The sequence below is a fragment of the Coregonus clupeaformis genome, unplaced genomic scaffold (assembly GCF_020615455.1).
Source record: "Coregonus clupeaformis isolate EN_2021a unplaced genomic scaffold, ASM2061545v1 scaf0035, whole genome shotgun sequence".
Classification (NCBI taxonomy): Eukaryota; Metazoa; Chordata; class Actinopteri; order Salmoniformes; family Salmonidae; genus Coregonus; species Coregonus clupeaformis.
Window position 1 is genome coordinate 1061269 of NW_025533490.1, and position 23212 is coordinate 1084480.

A 23212-nucleotide genomic window follows, 5' to 3' on the forward strand; every position below is an offset into this window, starting at 1 on the left:
GGAGGAATGTGCCAAAATACCAGCAACAGTGTGTGAAAACCTTGTGAAGAATAAACAGAAAATGTTTGACCTGTGTCATTGCCAACAAAGGGTATATAACAAAGTATTGAGAAACTTTTGTTATTGACCAAATACTTATTTTCCACCATAATTTGCAAATAAATTCATAAAAAATCCTACAATGTGATTTTCTGGATTTTTTTTCTCATTTTGTCTGTCATAGTTGACGTGTACCTATGATGAAAATTACAGGCCTCTCTCATCTTTTTGAAGTGGGAGAACTTGCACAATTGGTGGCTGACTAAATACTTTTTTCCCCCACTGTATAGCAGATGCCTATAGACTATAGTGCCTGTCTTTCCTTGAGATTAAGTTCTTGCCACAAAGTCGACAGAGACCACATATCAATTTTGTTGGTGTCAACTTTGTCGGAGATTCCATTATCGCTAGATAACGCTAGCTAATATCTGGTTAGCAGCTAGCTACGGCACGTGCTTGCTTGCTCTCTGAATTTCTTTTCATCCGGAATATTAACAAGGCGACACTTTATTTTTATTCCTCCTCCACATTTACTGCACTCTTAGAAAAAAAGGTGCAATCTAAAACCTAAAAGGGAACCATTTTAGAACCCTTTTTTGTTCTACATGGAACCCAAAAGGGTTCTACCTAGATCCAAAGAGTGTGGATTGGTTGAACAGTGCAGATGAGAACCTCTCTGACAGCTTTTCTCTCTCTCCTCATGACCAGAATGTGTGGCATCCCGCTCAGGTGTTTCTTTTACGCCGGCTTCTTTAGGTACGGCTAAGTGAGCTTCTGTCATGATTAAACCACTGGTGATAGGTCAGTGACCGGCTGCCATGATTAAACCTCTGGTGATAGGTCAGTGAGCTGCTGCCATGGTGTTAAAACTCAGTTGAAAACCCTGCTGCCATGGTGTTAAAACTCAGTTGATAGGTCAGTGAGCTGCTGCTCTTCTGGGGTTTGTTTTGTATCCTCTGTAGGACTGTTATGGTGTTCTGTGATGTTAGGGGAGTTGCTGTCTTTCCTGTAAGGGGAGAGGGCGAAAGAACATTACATTTTATAACAAGAGTATCTTAATCTCCGTTACCAGGAAAAAATATTTGTACCTCAGACAAATATTTATTGTAAATGCCATACTTCTTCACGCTTTCAAACTTCCAGTGCTTATAGAACTCCCTCTTTTTCATCAGGTAGAGAAGAATCCAGTCACAGAACCAGGCCCCCTGCAACAAAATGAGGTCCATGAACATATTTAATATAATATAATCTTATATAATAAAATATACAGAATATACTATATACCTGTATTGAAGAGGAGGCTGGTGGGAGGAGCTATAGGAGGACGGACTCATTGGAATGGCTGTAATGGAATGAATGGAACAGATACCATTCCATTTATTCCATTACAGCCATTCCAATGAGCCTGTCCTCCTACAGCTCCTCCCACCAGCCTCCTCTGTTGTATTCATAAGTATAGTCTATACGAAATGTCATCTTTTCAAAGAAACAAGTTGGTCTGAAAGTGTTGTTTTGACTGTACAGGTATGTACAGGTCTGATGAATAATACTTACACCACCAATACAAGCTAGTCCTGAGCCTATATTGATAACAGTGGGGATGATACAGAACTTTCCAGCCTGTAGTAGAAAATAGAAGAAAGTAACAATAAGGGAATCAAAACATCAGGAAACAAAATAGATGCATTCATCCTGAAAAGCCATAGAATTAGACATATTTCTCATACCATTCCATGCACTATGATGTTGATGCGTATGCCATACACTTTGAATTGTGTTCGGTAGATTTGTCCAGAATCACTTTTGTAACGGCGAGCATGTCTGTTATGAGAGTACCAAAAATGTGGAAGATTAAAGTATGAGTTCAAATTAAGTATTATGTGTTAACTTCTTGTGTGTGTGTGTGTGTGTGTGAGCGCGCGTCACCTGAAGTTGAATCCTGAGGACTCGCTGGACCCATTAACGTCAATGCGAGTAAAGGTGTACCGTGGCTGACATTCTGAGTGATCTCTGTCAAGATCACAATTCCACCCAATCAGAATTCCAATTGAACCACCCTGGAGAGAGAGTATTGATAGCAAAATGCTCTATTATTTACATTATTTATGTATTTTGTTGGTGGCTTGCTCTTTGATGGTATGCACATCTTACAGAGTGTGCATTTAACTGCTTAATGTAATTGAAAAAATCAACCTCATGAACATCGACATCAATAACAACAACAAATACACTTTCCGATTGTGAAAACTGACCTTCAAAGCCATGTCCTGAAAGCTGTGTCCAGTTTGGTTAACAATGTCTCCCAGACGAAATATGGGGCAGTAGGGTTCAAGGAGCTCATCGTAGTGACATTTCTTCAGATGGAATTTGTCATCTGTGTCCTGAATGTTGGCCCTGATAATTGGGTTAAATGTTTTTATATCAAAATGCAGACAGCAAACACTCTCTGAAATACTTCATATTAACCGATTTAAAAGACTCCAGCTCTAGTTTATACACTTAAACATTTAAAGGAAGCTCTGGAAGAAAACCATCTGTCTATTTTGTATGTGGTTTTAACATAGATAACTTACTTTGAGAAACTGAATTTGGGAAATCGGATGAAATTTTTTATGTAGATGGTGAAGTTTTCAGCTTCTCTTAACATAGACATGCGTTCATGTCCATCCCTGAAGGAATGAAAGGGAAGGAAGATTACTACTGCATACACATGCTCATGTGTGTGTATGTACAGTGGGGAAAAAAGTATTTAGTCAGCCACCAATTGTGCATGTTCTCCCACTTAAAAAGATGAGAGAGGCCTGTAATTTTCATCATAGGTACACGTCAACTATGACAAACAAAATGAGAAAAAAAAATCCTGAAAATCACATTGTAGGATTTTTAATGAATTTATTTGCAAATTATGGTGGAAAATAAGTATTTGGTCAATAACAAACATTTCTCAATACTTTGTTATATACCCTTTGTTGGCAATGACACAGGTCAAACGTTTTCTGTAAGTCTTCACAAGGTTTTCACACACTGTTGCTGGTATTTTGGCCCATTCCTCCATGCAGATCTCCTCTAGAGCAGTGATGTTTTGGGGCTGTCGCTGGGCAACACAGACTTTCAACTCCCTCCAAAGATTTTCTATGGGGTTGAGATCTGGAGACTGGCTAGGCCACATTTCCACCGATCTAATGTCCATTGCTCGTGTTTCTTGGCCCAAGCAAGTCTCATCTTCTTATTGGTGTCCTTTAGTAGTGGTTTCTTTGCAGCAATTCGACCATGAAGGCCTGATTCACACAGTCTCCTCTGAACAGTTGATGTTGAGATGTGTCTGTTACTTGAGTTCTGTGAAGCATTAATTTGCGCTGCAATTTCTGAGGCTGGTAACTCTAAATAACTTATCCTCTGCAGCAGAGGTAACTCTGGGTCTTCCATTCCTGTGGCGGTCCTCATGAGAGCCAGTTTCATCATAGCGCTTGATGGTTTTTGCAACTGCACTTGAAGAAACTTTAAAAGTTCTTGAAATTTTACAGGTTGACTGACCTTCATGTCTTAAAGTAACGATGGACTGTCGTTTCTCTTTGCTTATTTGAGCTGTTCTTGCCATAATATGGACTTGGTCTTCTACCAAATTGGGCTATCTTCTGTCTATCCCCCCTACCTTGTCACAACACAACTCATTGGCTCAAACGCATTAAGAAGGAAAGAAATTCCACAAATGAACTTTTAAGAAGGCACACCTGTTGATTGAAATGCATTCCAGGTGTATAGCTCATGAAGATTGTTGAGAGAATGCCAAGAGTGTGCAAAGCTGTCATCAAGGCAAAGGGTGGCTATTTGAAGAATCTCAAATAAAAAATATTTTATGATTTGTTTAACACTTTTATGGTTACTACATGATTCCATGTGTGTTATTTCATAGTTTTGATGTCTTCACTATGATTATACAATGTAGAAAATAGTAAAAATAAAGAAAAACAGATAGATAGCAATAAAAACGAACATAGAGGCTCAGAATAAATTAGAGGAAAACAAAAATAAATTGAGAAATATATTATAAAAATAAAGCAAACTGGATGGAATATGGGGGAAAATGCACCAAATTATTTTTTAATCTTCAACATAGAAATGCTACCAAAAATAATTTACTGGAACTGGTTACAAATGACGGATCACCCATGATTCACCAAATGTTATTTTGAAGGAACGAAGCAAAGTACTTTAAGCATATGTTTTCATTTCAGTCGCCTCCATCTCCTCTAACTGAAGCTAATTGTAGGGATTTTTTTTCTATTGATAATGTAAAATTAACAGCCATACAGAAATACTCATGTGAAGGTGAAATTACAGAGGAGGAACTTCTGGATGCAAATAAAGACTTTAAGTCCGGGAAAACTCCAGGGTTGGATGGCATACCAGTTGAGGTTTACCAAACCTTTTTTGATATACTCAGAGGACCGTTATTAGCATGTTTTAACCACTCCTATGTAAATGGTAGATTATCAGACACTCAAGAGGAAGGTCTGATTTCAATGTTCCTGAAACAGGATACAAGTGGGAAATATAAAGATCCAGTCCATTTAAAAAATTGGAGGCCCCTTACACTTCAGTGATGTGATGCAAAAATTCTAGAAAAATGTATAGCGCATAGAATTAAAAAGGTATTGTAGGACATTATTCATTCTAATCACACAGGTTTTTTACATGGACGATACATTGGAGATAATATAAGGCAAGTACTGGAAACAATAGAACACTATGAAAAACCTGGGAAACCAGGCATGCTATTCATAGCAGACTTTGAAAAGGCAATTGATAGAGTACGACTGGAGTTTATATATAAATGCCTGGAGCATTTCAATTTTGGAGAATCTCTTATAAAATGGTTTAAAATCATGTAGAGTAACCCTAGGTGTAAAATAGTACATAATGGCTATTTCTCAGAAAGTTTTAAACTGTCAAGAGGAGTGAAACAAGGTTGTCCACTATCGGCATACCTATTTATTATGGCCATCGAAATGTTAGCTATTAAAATCAGATCCAATAATAATATCAAGTGATTAGAAATCCAGGGCTTAAAAACAAAGGTGTCATTGTACACTGATGATTCATGTTTTATTTTAAATCCATAACTTGAAAATCCACAGCCTCATATAGGATCTAGATACATATTCTAACCTCTCTGGATTACAACCAAATTATGATAAATGGACTATATTACATATTGGATCACTAATAAATACAATTTTTACATTACCATGTAGTTGACCAATAAAATGGTCTGATGGTGATGTGGATATACTCAGAAGTTTACAAACACTTAGGTTGGAGTCATTAAAACTCGTTTTCCAACCACTCCACACATTTCTTGTTAACAAACTACAGTGAGGGAAAAAAGTATTTGATCCCCTGCTGATTTTGTACGTTTGCCCACTGACAAAGACATGATCAGCCTATAATTTTAATGGTAGGTTTATTTTAACACTGAGAGACAGAATAACAACAAAAAAATCTGGAAAAATGCATGTAAATTTTTTTATAAATTCAATTGCATTTTAATGAGGGAAATAAGTATTTGACCCCTCTGTAAAACATGACTTAATACATTTACGTCATTTAGCAGACGCTCTTATCCAGAGTGACTTACAATTAGTGAGTGCATACATTATTTTTTATTTTTCATACTGGCCCCCCGTGGGAATCGAACCCACAACCTTGGCGTTGCAAACGCCATGCTCTACCAACTGAGCTACATCCCTGCCGGCCATTCCCTCCCCTACCCTGGGCCAATTGTGCACCGCCCCATGGGTCTCCCGGTCGCGGCCAGCTACGACAGAGCCTGGATTGGAACCAGGATCTCTAGTGGCACAGCTAGCACTGCGATGCAGTGCCTTAGACCACTGCGCCACTCGGGAAATTACTTGGTGGCAAAACCATTGTTGGCAATCACAGAGGTCAGATGTCTCTTGTAGTTGGCCACCAGGTTTGCACACATCTCAGGAGGGATTTTGTCCCACTCCTCTTTGCAGATCTTCTCCAAGTCATTAAGGTTTTGAGGCTGACGTTTGGCAACTCAAACCTTCAGCTCTCCCCACATATTTTCTATGGGATTAAGGTCTGGAGACTGGCTAGGCCACTCCAGGACCTTATTGTGCTTCTTCTTGAGCCACTCCTTTGTTGCCTTGGCCATGTGTTTTGGGTCATTGTCATTGTGGAATACACATCCACGACCCATTTCAATGCCCTGGCTGAGGGAAGGAGGTTCTCACCCAAGATTTGACGGTACATGGCCCCGTCCATCGTCCCTTTGATGCAGTGAAGTTGTCCTGTCCCCTTAGCAGAAAAACACCCCCAAAGCATAATGTTTCCACCTCCATGTTTGATGGTGGGGATGGTGTTCTTGGGGTCATAGGCAGCATTCCTCCTCCTCCAAACACGGCGAGTTGAGTTGATGCCAAAGAGCTCGATTTTGGTCTCATCTGACCACAACACTTTCACCCAGTTCTCCTCTGAATCATTCAGATGTTCATTGGCAAACTTCAGACGGGCATGTGTATGTGCTTTCTTGAGCAGGGGGACCTTGCGGGCGCTGCAGGATTTCAGTCCTTCACAGCGTAGTGTGTTACCAATTGTTTTCTTGGTGACTATGGTCCCAGCTTCCTTGAGATCATTGACAAGATCCTCCCGTGTAGTTCTGGGCTGATTCCTCACCGTTCTCATGATCATTGCAACTCCACCAGGTGAGATCTTGCATGGAGCCCCAGGCCGAGGGAGATTGACAGTTCTTTTGTGTTTCTTCCATTTGTGAATAATCGCACCAACTGTTGTCACCTTCTAACCAAGCTGCTTGGCGATGGTCTTGTAGCCCATTCCAGCCTTGTGTAGGTCTACAATCTTTTCCCTGACATCCTTGGAGAGCTCTTTGGTCTTGGCCATGGTGGAGAGTTTGGAATCTGATTGATTGATTGCTTCTGTGGACAGGTGTCTTTTATACAGGTAACAAACTGAGATTAGGAGCACTCCCTTTAAGAGTGTGCTCCTAATCTCAGCTCGTTACCTGTATAAAAGACAACTGGGAGCCAGAAATCTTTCTGATTGAGAGGGGGTCAAATACTTAATTCCCTCATTAAAATGCAAATCAATGTATAACATTTTTGACATGCGTTTTTCTGTTTTTTTGTTGTTGTTATTCTGTCTCTCACTGTTCAAATAAACCTACCATTAAAATTATAGACTGAACATGTCTTTTTCAGTGGGCAAACGTACAAAATCAGCAGGGGATCAAATACTTTTTTCCCTCACTGTATAGTTTTGGCAAGTCAGTTAGGACATCTACTTTGTGCATGACACAAGTAATTTTTCCAACAATTGTTTACAGACAGATTATTATTATTATTATTTTTGTTATTATTATTTTTTTTCCACTTATAATTCACTGTATCACAATTCCAGTGGGTCAGAAGTTTACATACACTAAGTTGGCTGTGCCTTTAAACAGCTTGGAAAATTCCAGAAATGGATGTCATGGCTTTAGAAGCTTCTGATAGGCTAATTGACATTATTTGAGTTAATTGGAGGTGTACCTGGGGATGTATTTCAAGGCCTACCATCAAACTCAGTGCCTCTTTGCTTGACATCATGGTAAAATCAAAAGAAATCAGCCAAGATCTCAGAAGAAAAATTGTAGACCTCCACAAGTCTGGTTCATCCTTGGGAGTAATTTCCAAATGCCTGAAGGTACCACGTTCATCTGTACAAACAATAGTACGCAACTATAAACACCATGGGACTATGTAGCTGTCATACCGCTCAGGAAGGAGACGCGTTCTGTCTCCTAGAGATGAATGTACTTTGGTGCGAAAAGTGCAAATCAATCCCAGAACAACAGCAAAGGACCTTGTGAAGATGCTGGAGGAAATAGGTACAAAAGTATCTATATCCACAGTAAAACGAGTCCTATATCGACATAACCTGAAAGGCCAATCAGCAAGGAAGAAGCCACTGCTTCAAAACCGCCTTAAAAAAGCCAGACTACGGTTTGCAACTGCACATGGGGACAGAGATCGTACTTTTTGGAGAAAAGTCCTCTGGTCTGATTAAACAAAAATAGAACTGTTTGGCCATAATGTCCATTGTTATGTTTGGAGGAAAAAGGAGGTAACTTGCCAGCCGAAGAACACCATCCCAACCGTGAAGCACGGGGGTGCCAGCATCATGCTGTGGGTGTGCTTTGTTGCAGGAGGGACTGGTGCACTTCACAAAATAGATGGCATCATGAGGAAGGAAAATTATGTGGATATATTGAAGCAACATCTCAAGACATCAGTCAGGAAGTTAAAGCTTGTTCGCAAATGGGTCTTCCAAATGGACAATGACCCCAAGCATACCTCCAAAGTTGTGGCAAAATGGCTTAAGGACAACAAACTCAAGGTATTGGAGTGGCCATCACAAAGCCCTGACCTTAATCCTATAGAAAATGTGTGGGCAGAACTGAAAAAGCATGTGCGAGCAAGGAGGTCTACAAACCTGACCCAGTTACACCAGCTCTGTCGGGAGGAATGGGCCACAATTCACCCAACTTATTGTGGGAAGCTTGTGGAAGGCTACCTGAAACGTTTGACCCAAGTTAAACAATTTAAAGACAATGCTAACAAATACTAATTGAGTGTATGTAAACTTCTGACCAACTGGGAATGTAATGAAATAAATCAAAGCTGAAATAAATCATTCTCTCTACTATTATTCTGACATTTCACATTCTTAAAATAAAGTGGTGATCCTAACTGACCTAAAACAGGGAATTTTTACTATGATTAAATGTCAGGAATTGTGAAAATCTGAGTTTAAATATATTTGGCTAAGGTGGATGTAAACTTCCGACTTCAACTGTACATAGAAGTGGTTAAAACATGCTAATAACGGTCCTCTGAGTAAACAAAAAAAGGTTTGGTATATCTCAACTGTTATGCCATCCAGCCTGGAGTTTTCCCGGACTTAAAGTCTTTAATTGCATCCAGAAGTTCCTCCTCTGTAATTTCGCCTTCACGTGAATCTTTCTGTACGGCTGTTAACTTTACACTAAGAAAGCTTTGTTGTAGAGCGTTTAACACAAAATCCGGGGAGGGGCCAGCTGAGTATAAGACTGTATAATCTGCATATAAATGGATGAGAGAGCATCCTACTGCCTGAGCTATGTTGTTGATGTAAATTGTGAAGGGCTTGGGGCCTAGGATCAAGCCTACTAGTCTACTGGTGTTGAGAGAGAGAGGTAAGTGTGAGGTAAATATTGTTTTCTGTATTTCTCTATCGACAATGTTTTTCCATTCTTGATCAAAGAGAGGGTTATTGGGGCAAGAGTGGACATTTTGTAGGTGGTTTCTGAATAGTATTGCTTTTGCTTTGTTATCTTCTATGAGTTGGTCTTGGGACTTCAACACAGGTATGAAATTGTTGGTTGTGTCTCTGTTAATGCTTTTCGATTTTTCTGCCTCCATGCTGCTTCTGCAAGGCTTTAACTACAGGCTTCAATCTGCTGTGAACCAATGGGAATACATTTAAATTACTTTACTTGCATTCTCTCGAGGGGGGGTGCCAATCAGACTCGAGTTGCTCCGGTTTTCTCCCTTTGTTACACTCCAGTGATTATCGGCAATGCTCCTATGAATCCACTCAGTGACACAACAAAACGTAAGTGAAATCACACAAAATACGCTCATGAAAATGAGTGAGAGCAAGCCATTTCCTGGTAGAATGCAAAACATTTTCATTCGATTTTGTCAATCATGACATACTTACTGTGGTTTGTGGCAACTCTCAACGGGGCACCAGCTATATATCTCACATGTACCACTGGATTTCCCATTGTCTCTCAAGCAGCGGCCTGTCCTAACTCCTACAGAAAATTATATTTTATGTTTGTGAAGAGTAAATGAGGCAGAATATATAATTTCTTGTTTCAATTTGTTTCAATTCAATTTGAGTCTTCAAAGATTGCTACCATGGCCAGCTTTCACCGACTCTCCCTCTGCACAGTCTTCATCTATCTTACAGAAGCCATCCAGCACACCTGGGCTCTGTGAAACAATACCACACAAACTGGTATGGTTTAACAAATACAGACCAAATACGGATCAAATACAGAGTATATTGCCTTTTTTAAAGGGTGATTAAAGGTGACAACACAAAGCAATGAAAGGGAATTTCCTTACCTCAGCACAGTTGCCCAACTTCTGGTTTGGTGTCTCTATAAAATTGGTAACAATGAAAAAAACTGCTTCCCCCTATAGGAAAAAATAAAGGGGTGTTAAACCAGCCTGGTATCAACTGATAAGCGTCAGTGTGGCACACATTTGCAGAAGAATATGGTCCCGAGACGCGACACATAAGTCAATACATTGTATTTAATGCGAAAAGATATGCGTCAAGGCTTTGATGCATTAATCAATACATTGCATTCAAGGCAAAAAAGATGGTGATAAAGCTGCAATAGGTAAATTGGTGAAAGACTGCCTGCCTGTCTGTCTGTCTGTCCGAGTCTTTCATCAATTTACCCATTGCAGCTTTATCACCAACTTTCTGGCCTTGAATGCAATGTATTGACTTATCTGTTCATCAATCTTGTTAACATATAGACTAATATGTTATAAATTGTGTTCTTACACTGGTACAGTTATGCCCTATGAGAGATGTACAACTGCGCATGTGCGAAAATAAAGAAAGGGCATTTTCCCGCGTTCTGGTTGAAACACCAACGATGAACGTGTGTTTATTCCTCCGTTAAGTAAGCCGGTATTCCTGTCCTGAAGATGACAGCACCAACAGGTTATGGGCCCAGGAGGGAACATGGAAGCCGATGGAATAGATTATGTTTCGACGGAGATGAAAAAAACTACGAGTTATGGGAGACGAAGTTTTTGGGACACTTGCGTTTGCTAGGGCTAAAGGCCACCATATTGAGCGTGGATGAAGATGAAGAAGACGGAGAGAAAAATGAAGAAGCCTACGCCGAATTGATACAGGTTTTGGATGATAAAAGTCTTTCCCTGATAATGAGAGAAGCAGCAGATGATGGGAGAAAAGCGTTGAAGATATTGAGGGAACATTATGCAGGTAAAGGGAAGCCACGTGTGATTAGCCTCTACACTGAGCTAACTTCTCTTCAGAAAGCCAGTGACGAAAGTGTTACGGATTATATCATTCGTGCTGAGACGGCTATTACAGCACTGAGGAATGCTGAAGAGACTTTAAGTGACGGGCTGTTGATTGCAATGATTCTGAAAGGTTTGCCCGAATCATTTAAGCCGTTTGCCATCCACATAACGCAGAGTGACGAGCCGACAACTTATGGCAAGTTCAAAACCAAGTTGAGGAGCTATGAAAGCACCGAGAAGTTTAGCGCCATTTCCACTGACGACAACGTGATGAAGGCAAGTAACATTAAAGTTAGCTGGCCAAGAGGAAGAGATAAAGGGACCGAGATAACCTGCTTCAACTGTGGCCAGAAAGAGCACAAGGCCCGGGAATGTACCGTTACTGGAGAGCACAGAGAACGGAGACAGTGGTGTAGTTTTTGCAAGCGCTCCACTCATACTGACGCAAATTGCAGACGAAAAAGAAGAGACAATGTGAAACAAGCAACAGATGCTGAAGGCCACACATTTGCATTCAAAATAAGTGACTGTCAGGTTCGTGGACTGAAACATAAAGGGCTGATGGTTGATACGGGAGCAACGTCACATATAGTCACGGACATCGGGAAGTTTAAGGAGTTTGACGAGACTTTCAAACCGGAAAAACATTCCGTGGAGCTGGCTGACGGAACAAGAACGAATGGTGTCGCGGAGAGGAGAGGTGCAGCGGAGGTTTACCTGAGAGACAACACGGGTCGTCGGGTGAAAACAACGCTGACGAAGGCGCTGTACGTGCCTTCGTTTCCACAGGACATTTTCTCTGTTAAAGCAGCGACAGCCAACGGAGCTTCAGTCAACTTTCGACAGGGGTGTAACAAGCTCATCCACAAGAACGGTACCACTTTTGACATCGAGGAGTACGATAGACTTTACTATCTTAACACTGTAAGTGATGAAAATGATGATGGATGTCATGGGTGCTATGATATTCACACATGGCACAAAATTCTTGGCCACTGTAATTTTGAGGATGTGTCAAAGTTAGAAAATGTGACAGAGGGAATGAAAATCACAGGTAAGATTGACAAATCTACCCCCAACTGTGAAATCTGCACACAGGGAAAATTTGTTCAGAGCAGAAACAGAGAGCCTGATGAAAAGGCAAAAGCAGCTCTTGAGCTTGTGCACACTGATTTGGCTGGCCCTATTGAGCCAGAGGCGAAAGATGGGTTCAGATATACTCTAGCATTTACGGATGATTATTCAGGGGCAGTTTTTGTGTATTTCCTAAAAGCAAAAAGTGATACTGTAAAAGCTACTGAGAAGTTTATTGCTGATGTGGCCCCTTATGGGAAAATAAAGTGTGTCAGGTCAGATAATGGCACAGAGTACACAGCCAGAGTTCCAGTCACTGCTCAGTAAGAATGCCATAAGACATGAAACTTCAGCCCCTTACTCACCCCATCAAAATGGGACCGCTGAGAGAAATTGGAGAACACTGTTTGAAATGGCAAGATGCATGCTACTTGAGAGCAACCTACCAAAGAAATTGTGGACATATGCTGTAATGACTGCTGCAGTAATTCGCAATAGGTGTTACAATAAGCGTGTAGGACAGACTCCACACTACATGTTTACTGGGAGAAAGCCTGATCTTTCAAAGATGAAAGAATTTGGATCTGTTTGCTATGCATACAGACAGAACAAGAAAAAGTTGGACTCAAGATGTGAAAAGGGTATTTTTGTCGGGTATGATAAAAATAGTCCAGCATACCTAGTCTACTACCCAGACACTGGAAAAGTTCTTAAAAACAGATTAGTCAAGTTCGTTACAAAAGGTGTAGTCGAACGCCAAACTCAGACAGATTTGGAAATGAGTGATGATCTTCATGGGGAGAGATTTCAATCCCCCATGCCAAAAGCCAAGATGGCAGATCAAAATTCCGAAGAGACACAAGATGTGCAAATCGAGACTTCAGATAGTCAGAGTCCACGCTATCCAGACAGAGAGAGGATGAAGCCTCAGTACTTAAAAGACTATGAGTGTAAAGTGAAGTGTGATGACCAGATACCACCTAGTGTTGACTTCTGCTACAGAGTAATGTGCAATGCACCACAAACCTTCAAAGAAGCAATGATTTCACCAAAATCAGAGATTTGGGCTACTGCTATGAAGGAGGAGATGGATTCCCTTAGGGAAAATGATACATTCACATTGACCACACTGCCAGAGGGTAAAAATGCAGTGGGGGGCAGGTGGGTCTATGCGGTCAAAAACAATTCAGATGAGACTGAGACATACAAGGCAAGATATGTTGCAAAGGGATATAGTCAAGTGGCAGGAATAGACTATAAGGAGACTTTTTCTCCAACTGCAAATATGACATCAGTACGTTGTTTGATGCAGCTAGCAGCTCAGTATGACTTAGAGTTACATCAGATGGATGTCAAAACAGCATATCTACATGCTCCTATTGACTGTGAAGTGTACATGGAGCAACCAGAGGGTTTTGAAGTCAGGTCAGATACAGGTGAGCAACTAGTCTGCAAACTGAACAAGTCACTGTACGGCCTGAAACAGTCAGGAAGGAACTGGAACAAAATGTTGCATGATCACCTTAGTGAAAATGGTTTTACACAGAACCCAGCTGATCACTGTGTTTACAACAAACAAACTGCAACAGAAAGGATAATTTTGATAATTTGGGTCGATGATCTAATTATCGCTGCTAGTGATAGTGACTCACTCACAAGTGTAAAAGAAATGTTAAGTGAAACATTTAAGATGAAAGATCTTGGGAGGCTTAGACATTTCCTAGGCATTGATTTTACACAAAGTGAAGGGAAAATAAAGATGAGCCAAACAAGGTACATAACCAAGATACTGGAAAGGTTTGGTATGTCAGACTGTAAAACAAGGTCAACACCATGTGAACAAAAAACAAACTTTGATGGTGATGGTGAACCTATTGATTCAAAAAGGTATCGTGAAGTGATAGGCAGCTTGATATATGTTATGACATGTACAAGACCAGATATCAGCTGGATTGTCAGCAAGCTGTCACAATACCTATCAGAACCAAAAGAGCAACACTGGATAACAGCTAAACATGTGTTGAGGTACTTGAAGGGGACAATGAATCAGGAGTTGTGTTACAAAAAGGGGGGTGGAAAAACTCAACCTCGTAGCATATAGTGATGCTGATTGGGCAGCAGATCAAAGTGACAGACGAAGCATAACAGGGTATTGTTTTAGTTTAACTAAATGTGGACCTGTTATTTCATGGAGGTCTAAGAAGCAGCCAACAGTAGCTTTATCTACATGTGAAGCAGAGTACATGGCACTGGCTGCTACTACACAAGAAAGTTTGTACCTTGTACAGTTATTGGGCCAGATGGATAGTGAGTGCCAATATGCACCAGTAACAATCTTTGAAGATAACCAAGGTGCAATTGCTCTGTCAAAGAACCCAGTATGTCGTCAGAGATGTAAACATGTTGACATCAGATATCATTTCATTCGATCTGCACTCAGTGATGGCAAAATAAGTATTGAATATTGTCCAACGGCAGACATGGTTGCAGATGTTTTGACTAAACCTGTAACGAAGTTCAAAAATGAAATATTCTTGGGTTATATGTTTGGAATGTAAACTGACATTTGTGAGATGTATAACTGTAAGCTAAATGTGTTGATAGTTAGGTTGAATACGACTTGTACAGTATAAGAGCAAGTGGGGGTGTTAACATATAGACTAATATGTTATAAATTGTGTTCTTACACTGGTACAGTTATGCCCTATGAGAGATGTACAACTGCGCATGTGCGAAAATAAAGAAAGGGCATTTTCCCGCGTTCTGGTTGAAACACCAACGATGAACATGTGTGTTTATTCCTCCGTTAAGTAAGCCGGTATTCCTGTCCTGAAGATGACAGCACCAACAAATCTACTTAATGCATATACACCTCCACCTCTATCTCCTCTCTCCCACCTCCACATACAGGATATTGACGCATAGATATTATATTGGTTAGTCTGACCTGGGGTGGAATGACATAGTCCACAGGCCCCCAAACCATCCGTCCGGACTCTGAGGTGTTGGTGACTGCCACTCCCTTCAGTTTGGTAATCACAGCACTCTGGATAGATTCCTCTTTGGCCTGGTAGGACTTCTTGCTCAGGAATACATACCTGTGTAGACCAGGAGGACAATATAGCTATCTCAATTGGGATTTTAAAAAAATATCTGCTTCAGCTTAGAAAATGTGGAGGTTACTGTCTGATAGGGGTTTAAAATATCGATTGGAATATATTTTTGCATGTTAAGTTTGTGAACTAACAAATATCTGTACTAGATTGTATTGTATTAATAACATTTCATATGCCCTTAGATCGTTATAAGGGCATACATCTTGAAAATGTTAAAATTAATTTGTTGAGTCCCTTACCCAACAAGGTATCCAATGATGGATAATTGTATAACTCTGTACAAAGTGCCGACTCTCTTGCTTTCTGCAATGATGAATTTTCCTGTCTTGTAGTCAAGGAAGGAAAGAACATTCAAAATAACGTTGCTTTTCCAGCTATTGGAAGCCATTCCCCGGCGGTGATACTGTAAATCTGAAGACAACAGTCGGTTATACAGCCACTGCAACCCTTGAACCCACAGAAGCCATCACAGTTCAGCACTTCTACATGGGGGCCAAAATGACCAGAGCAAAATAAACTACTTTGGGAAATGTTTTGATGTTGATTTCAGCGTAATTTCAGTGGGCTAGTGTAACACTCATTATATTCCAAATATACATTAAAACTCACGTAAAAAAAATATCATAAAATGAGATCATAGTTTAGTTTCTTACCCTGGTCTATGAGATTATTGAAATCTGGAATCAAATTCAAATCTTGTCTCTACCCATCAGCTTTTATATTAAAAACAACGTAATGATGACATCATTTCCTTAGGTCATATATCAATTCAGCAAATGAGTTTCAAGGGGCATGGCTTTTAAATCTTCTGAAGAGACAGCTTGTGCACATAGAAACAAAAAAAAAGCATTCCGTTGACAACCAGTTGTAGAGCAGCGTGATTTACAAGAAATGCGTGGCAGACTTAGAAGAAGTCACATGATGTAGAGGTTCACAGGTGCAAGTTGTTGCAACATTTTTCCACAGCCTATGATGTTCTGTACAAAACACCAGTACACACTGGAATGTAAATGATTTCCGCTTTTGCATGAGACCAACGTTCTGAAATGCATGGATGCTTTTGTTGTTGGTTTTAGGATGACATGGAGGGGAAATATGTGTCAGAACAGTAGGCCTATGTGTGGTTTTCAATCTGAGGCAAATATGTCAAAGCTGTCAACCAACAGTTTGCAAGGTGTCAAAAGTTTGAAGTAAGTATTTCACTTCACTTCACTTCACCACAAGGTCACAGGTCTCATGTCCGGTAGGTTATTTCCGTTTTGAATATATTGAAGAAAAGGCTTGCTCTAACTAACCACCCTCTATGTTCTCACTTATCAGTCTCAAAAGAAAAAATACACTTTAGCAGCAGATCAGACTTTATTTAACATTTTTACAAAGCATGTTGAGATTTATAAGAGGAAAATCATGTTTCACTTTCCAGATTATTTTAAAAAATTGAATCTGTATTTAGATCTTTGGAGCAAACATTTTAAAATAAAAACGCTGAGGCAATTCACACCTATGTCAACATAAATGTACAGTAGACATATGAGTAATATTTTATAGTAAACCTTACAGCGTAAGTCAATTATCTCCATATGTAGAAATATACAATAAGTAACAAAATAATTAACCAATTCTAAACAAAGTGGCTCATGAATCACGTGGCTTTGTCATATTTCAAAGTTCTAATAATACAAAATTCAAAAGACACTTGCACATCTGAGCTATCTTTGTTGCAGGTGCATGGTAACAGTTGAATAAGATTAGAAAAAAGAAGAAACCCGCACACTGCTTTTGCTAGTATCGTGTCTCTTTATTAAGATATTACGTATTGGCCTCAAGGCCGTCGTCATCGCTTTTGTGAGTGTTTATAATTTGCCCCTTATATAGACATTGCTCCACACACATCCGTTCAATGGATCGAATGGGGTTGGAGTCGAGTGGAAATAAGCAAGTGTTCCAAATATAACAATGTGCATTTCATAAGTATTCTAATAAAGTGTGTACATAAAACAAGTCTGTAAAACCACAATGAGGACATCGACCTATCAAGTAAGTTTTCATAAATCATTGGGTACAGTGCAAGAAAAAACGTCAGAGTTATCTGAAGTGGTGGCATTAATTAATGTTTACATTTACAACATAACATGCATGTGCATTTCATCATTAAAACCTTTTGGGAATAATGTCTGGAGGGTGAAAATCCAAAAACATTCTCTTTTGCTCAGAGTATTATTTATATCACCTCCCCTGTCTGATATCTTGACTTTCTCTATGCCACAAAATCTAAAGGTAAAAATGTCATGTTTTTGGTCATTAAAATGTACTGCGACTGAATAATCCCTGTCGTTTCTCCTGATTTAACTTTTATGTTCACTAATTCACTATTTGAGAGACCGAGACACTAACAAATACCCACCGTCAAACTTTATTCTAGAGCTGGCTGAATATGTTTTGACGTATAACTATTTCAGGTTTAATGATGAATACTACCTCCAAACGAATGGAATATCGATGGGCTCCACATTCGCTCCAAGCTATGCTAACCTTTATGTGGGTCATTTTTAAGAACGTTTTGTTAACAATGAAAATAAAAATCAATTTTTGAATAAAATCCTGAAGTGGTATCGATATATTGACGAATTATTTTGCATATGGGGAGGAACGGGAGGAGAGCTGTCAGACTTTATTGCGTTACACAATGACATTGACCCCAATCTCAAATTCAGTATTGAATGTGACATTAAACGTGTTCATTACCTCGATATGTGGATTGAGAAATCAAATTGAACCCTGTTTACAACTCTGTACAGAAAAGAAACGAACATAAATACTATATTACAGGGGGACAGCTTCCACCCTGAACTCTGTAGCTCAGCTGGTAGAGCACGGCGCTTGTAACGCTAAGGTAGTCGGTTCGATCCCCGGGACCACCCATACACAAAAAAAATGTATGCACGCATGACTGTAAGTCGCTTTGGATAAAAGCGTCTGCTAAATGGCATATTATTATTATTAAAAAGAGGACATCCAAGAAGCTATTTGTTTAGACTGCGCCGTATATGCCACTCCACAGAGGACTATCTAGAAAAAGCAGCGGAGATGCGCAATAGGTTTCTAAGAAGAGGCTACTCTCCACAATGTGTGGATGAAGCTCCTAATTTGGCATTAGGGAAAACACGAGATGAACTCCTACAAAAAAAGACCCACTAGAGCTAACGAACACTGCAATGTTCACTATCACATACACTATGAATTTGCGCAAAGTGGGAGATGCTGTCAAGAAACACTGGCATGTTTTATAATCGGACCCAGCTATGCCAGTTTAATGTAAGAAACCACCACTTATTGTATATAGGAGAGAGATCGCAATTTACGCGACAAATTGGTCCATGCCAACTGCCATCCACAAAATAAAATGAGCCAGGCTCTCTTCCGAATGGTATGCAGAAATTGCGCTAAGTGCAACAATATGATGAAGTGTGAATATTTCTGCCACCCACATACAGGAAAACGGTTCCAAATCAATGACATTATTACGTGCTCTACCACCCATGTTATCTATATGATTAAATGTCCATGTGGGCATGTAGGTAAAACATCTCGTTCTCTCAAACAGAGAATTAGTGAACATAAAAGTTCAATCAGGAGAAACGACAGGGATTATCCAGTTGCAATACATTATAATGACCAAAAACATGACATTTCTACCTTTAGATTTTGTGGCATAGAGAAAGTCAAGATATCAGACAGGGGAGATGATATAAATAATACTCCAGACATTATCCCCAAAAGGTCTTAATGATGAAATGCCCATGCATTTTTTGTTGTAAATGTGAACATTAATTAATGCCACCACTTCAGATTACTCTGACGTTTTTTCTTGCACTATACCCAATTATTTATGAAAACCAGGTCGATGTCCTCATTGTGATTTTACAGCAGTGATACTAGCAAGAGCAGCGTGCAGGTTTCTTATTTTTTCTTAAAATTTAAAAAGTGTGCTATATTTTAAATGAGTAATATTTTATGAAACCTTACAATATAAAATATTTTTAAACACAGTCATCACAGTAATCTATAAGTCAATTATCTTGAATATGTAGAAATGTACAATACAAAAAAAAAATACAAAAGAATATTGAAAAAAATACTAAAAACAAAGCATCTCTTGGATCACATAGCTTTTTCATATTTCAAAGTTCTCATTAAATCAGTCAAAAATGCTAATTCCTTAAGGGCATTTTGGCTGCTATGGCTAAAGTTCAGTGGAACACCATGCAGATCCAGCTTGCAGTTGAAATGTTAATTTATGGTAAAATCCCCCCAAATTACACAAGGCTCCAGCTTTCAAAAGGCTAATTTAGCATTTAGCACTAATCTTACCAGTGACAGAGCATCACTCAGCAACTAAGAGGTGTTATCCTCTTGATGGAATTGTTTGAAAAAGCCACACTGCAAATTCAAAAAGGAAAAATTAGAACAGTGATGCCTTGATACTTTAACCAAATTAATGTACTGTACACACATTGCAGTCAGAACTTGAAATCTTTCAAATATTTATTGTGTTTGATTTAGCCTGTCTTGAGTGCCAGATTGGCAGGGTTGGCACTTCTACGACTATTCTATTGGTTCCATTGCCACATGCAAGCTCAATCAAGCCCAGGTAAAGTAGTTGCGAATGTGTTTGATGTACAAAAATATCCAAAACACTCATTATTACCTTAACGAGTATGACAATGATTATGGCTAGGAAAAGAAAGCCTCCAATGGCGCCTCCGATGATGGCGGGCAATGATTTCTCCACTGACAATTTGATTATCATCACCTCCACCTAAGAAGCAGAACCACAAACAGAGCAGACAGAGCAAGATAGTTAAACTTTTCCAATAATGTAGGTAAATGAATAAATATAATTTTTGGAACTATCTATTCTATTATTTAAATCGGACATCTCTATTATTGAACGTTTAACCCACCAATTCCATCCATCTCAATTCCAGTGCTTCGAATCTGTCTTCATCAAATCCACGAGTGGCTTTAGCTGTAATCTTCTCAGATTTACCCTGTAATGATTGATGATGGATGGTCACAACAAAGCATTTTGGGACATAAAAATCATAAAATGGGCAAGGATCTTCACTTCTATATTACAGAGGAAGTCAATAAAAGTGTATCTACCAACCTGAACTTCTCTGATTGAAGCTTCAGCCTCAACTGTGATTTCCTGTACATCTATGACTGCACACTGAATGAGATACTCTCCGAAGGCCTAGAGGAATAACACATATTTACTACTCAAAAGGCAACATGCTCTCATTATGTCAAAATAATTACATTTAACCATTGTAGATATACAATACATTACCAAAAGTATGTGGACACCTGCTTGTCGAACATCTCATTCCAGAATCATGGGCATTAATATGGAGTTGGTCCCCCCTTTGCTGCTCTAACAGCCTCCACTCTTCTGGGAAGGCTTTCCACTAGATGTTGGAACATTGCTGCGGGGACTTGCTTCCATTCAGCCACGAGCATTAGGGAGGTCAGGCACTGATGTTGGGCGATTAGGCCTGGCTCGCAGTCGGCGTTCGAATTCAACCCAAAGGTGTTGGATGGGGTTGAGGTCAGGGTTCTGAGCAGGCCAGTCAAGTTCTTCCACACCGATCTCGACAAACCATTTCTGTATGGACCTCGTTTTGTGCACGGGGGAATTGTCATGCTGAAATAGGAAAGGACCTTCCACAAACTGTTGCCACAAAGTTGGAAGCACAGAATCGTCTAGAATGTCATTGTATGCTGTAGCATTAAGATTTCCCTTCACTGGAACTAAGAGGCCTAGCCCGAACCATGAAAACAGCCCCAGACCGTTATTCGTCTTCCACCAAACTTTACAGTTGGCACTATGCATTGGGGCAGGTAGCGTTCTCCTGGCATCCGCCAAATCCAGATTAATCCGTCGGACTACCAGATGGTGAAGCGTGATTCATCACTCCAGAGAATGCGTTTCCACTGCTCCAGAGTCCAATGGCGTAGATTTTTACATCACTCCAGCCGACGCTTGGCATTGCTCATGGTGATCTTAGGCTTGTGTGCGACTGCTCAGCCATGGAAACTCATTTCATGAAGCTCCTGACGAACAGTTGTTGTGCTGACGTTGCTTCCAGAGGCAGTTTGGAACTCGGTAGTGAGCGTTGCAACCGAGGACAAACTATTTTTACGCGCTACGCACTTCGGCACTCGGAGGTCTCGTTCTGTGAGCTTGTGTGGCCTACCACTTTGTGGCTGAGCCTTTGTTGTTCTAGATGTTTCCACTTCACAATAACAGCACTTACAGTTGACCGAGGCAGCTCTAGCAGGGCAGAAATGTGATGAACTGACTTGTTGGAAAGGTGGCATCCTATGACAGTGCCACATTGAAAGTCACTGAGCTCTTCATTAAGGCCATTTTACTGCCAATGTTTGTCTATGGAGATTGCATGGCTGTGTGCTCGATTTTAAGCACCTGTCAGAAACAGGTGTGGCTAAAATAGCTGAATGTGAAGGGGTGTCCACATACATTTGTATATATAGTATACATTTCTTTGGCTAATATATTTCTTAAATGTAATTTTTGCTGAAATATTAAGACAAATATGTTATATAATATGTTGATTTCATGAATAATTTCATATTATAGGTGTAATGAGAAAGGATGGAACTCACTTTTACTTCTGCATTTGCAGGGACCACACATCTCTCCTGTAATCCAAACCAAATTATTATGTCAGGGACCGAACACTGGGTACCAAATATTACAAAAATAGAAATGTTTGGATGTTTTTAACATACCTTAGGTGTAGTACTCTTGATTGTCATTTTGGTGTGATGCGCCTGTACTGTTATAGTAACTTTAACGTATATAGTTGCGTTGTGTTTGTTCTCACCGTGAAGCTGAAAGGAAGAAAAGATTTGTAGAAAGATGCAAACCTCCCTGTAAACAATAAGGTAGCAGAAAATAAAGTTGGATTGAATTGGATTGAATGGAATTGAAAACAGCATTAAGTAGGCTCTACAAAGATATTCTCTGCCTTGAAATCATCCCTCTCTTACTATATTTCAGTCTTAATTTACCCAGTCAGTTGGACCTTTAAAGCATTATTTATTCCAAAGTGGTACGTCTTAAAATCCAAAACCTGGGTGCCATCATTCTCACTAAAAACAACGATAGGAAGGATACATTTTGACAACTTCATTAAAATAAAATAGTAAAATGATACATTTTTACTCAACCGAAGATCTTTTAAGAAGTATGGAATCAAACCATGTTAGGTTTGCTGTGATCTCAGCATCTCTGATTTATTGTTCACAAGCTGCCAGGAGATGGAGAAATTGACCTAGGGTATTGTAATGATGAGTTTCTCTGGCATCAAGTAATTAAGTACGCAAGAAGATACTTAAACACTTACATGGAGAGTTGATTCAAAGTATTTAATATTGCAGTACCGGGTTCACATAGCAAACGGCACGTGGGTGGCCCATTGCTATCTGAACTCACTGAACAAAGGAAATCTCTTAGTTTATATAATGCTTTCCGAGCTAATTCCATCCAACAGTTGTCAACCATTATTGAGTGTCACTCCTCACCAGAATATGATCACCCTATATGGTATCGTGTTGCACCCTAGTCAGGATATTCCATCACGTACTCCTCCTAAGATTAGCACCAGTGGCCCCCCAGCTATCTTGGCACGCATACCTTCTGGCACCCACCAGTGACAGAAATAAATATATGGAATGTCCTCATCCTCCAAATACTATGCAGCTCACAATATTTCAAACATGAACTAATCCTGTATAAAAGACGTAATATCAGGT

At 39.7% G+C, this 23212-nt stretch overlaps 1 protein-coding gene across 1 annotated transcript; it reads right to left on the reverse strand.

The window, feature by feature from the left end:
• Window positions 1-287: 287 nt before the first annotated feature.
• On the reverse strand, window positions 288-16040 carry LOC121567138 (P2X purinoceptor 5). The gene is given in 14 exon segments (XM_045212647.1): window positions 288-1045; window positions 1159-1244; window positions 1594-1659; window positions 1767-1860; window positions 1966-2096; window positions 2292-2433; window positions 2613-2676; window positions 8940-8956; window positions 9826-9922; window positions 10028-10103; window positions 10239-10310; window positions 15202-15352; window positions 15610-15781; window positions 16024-16040. Coding segments are annotated over 13 exon segments (1254 nt in total). The 5' UTR covers window positions 15759-15781; window positions 16024-16040; the 3' UTR covers window positions 288-936.
• Window positions 16041-23212: the final 7172 nt, after the last annotated feature.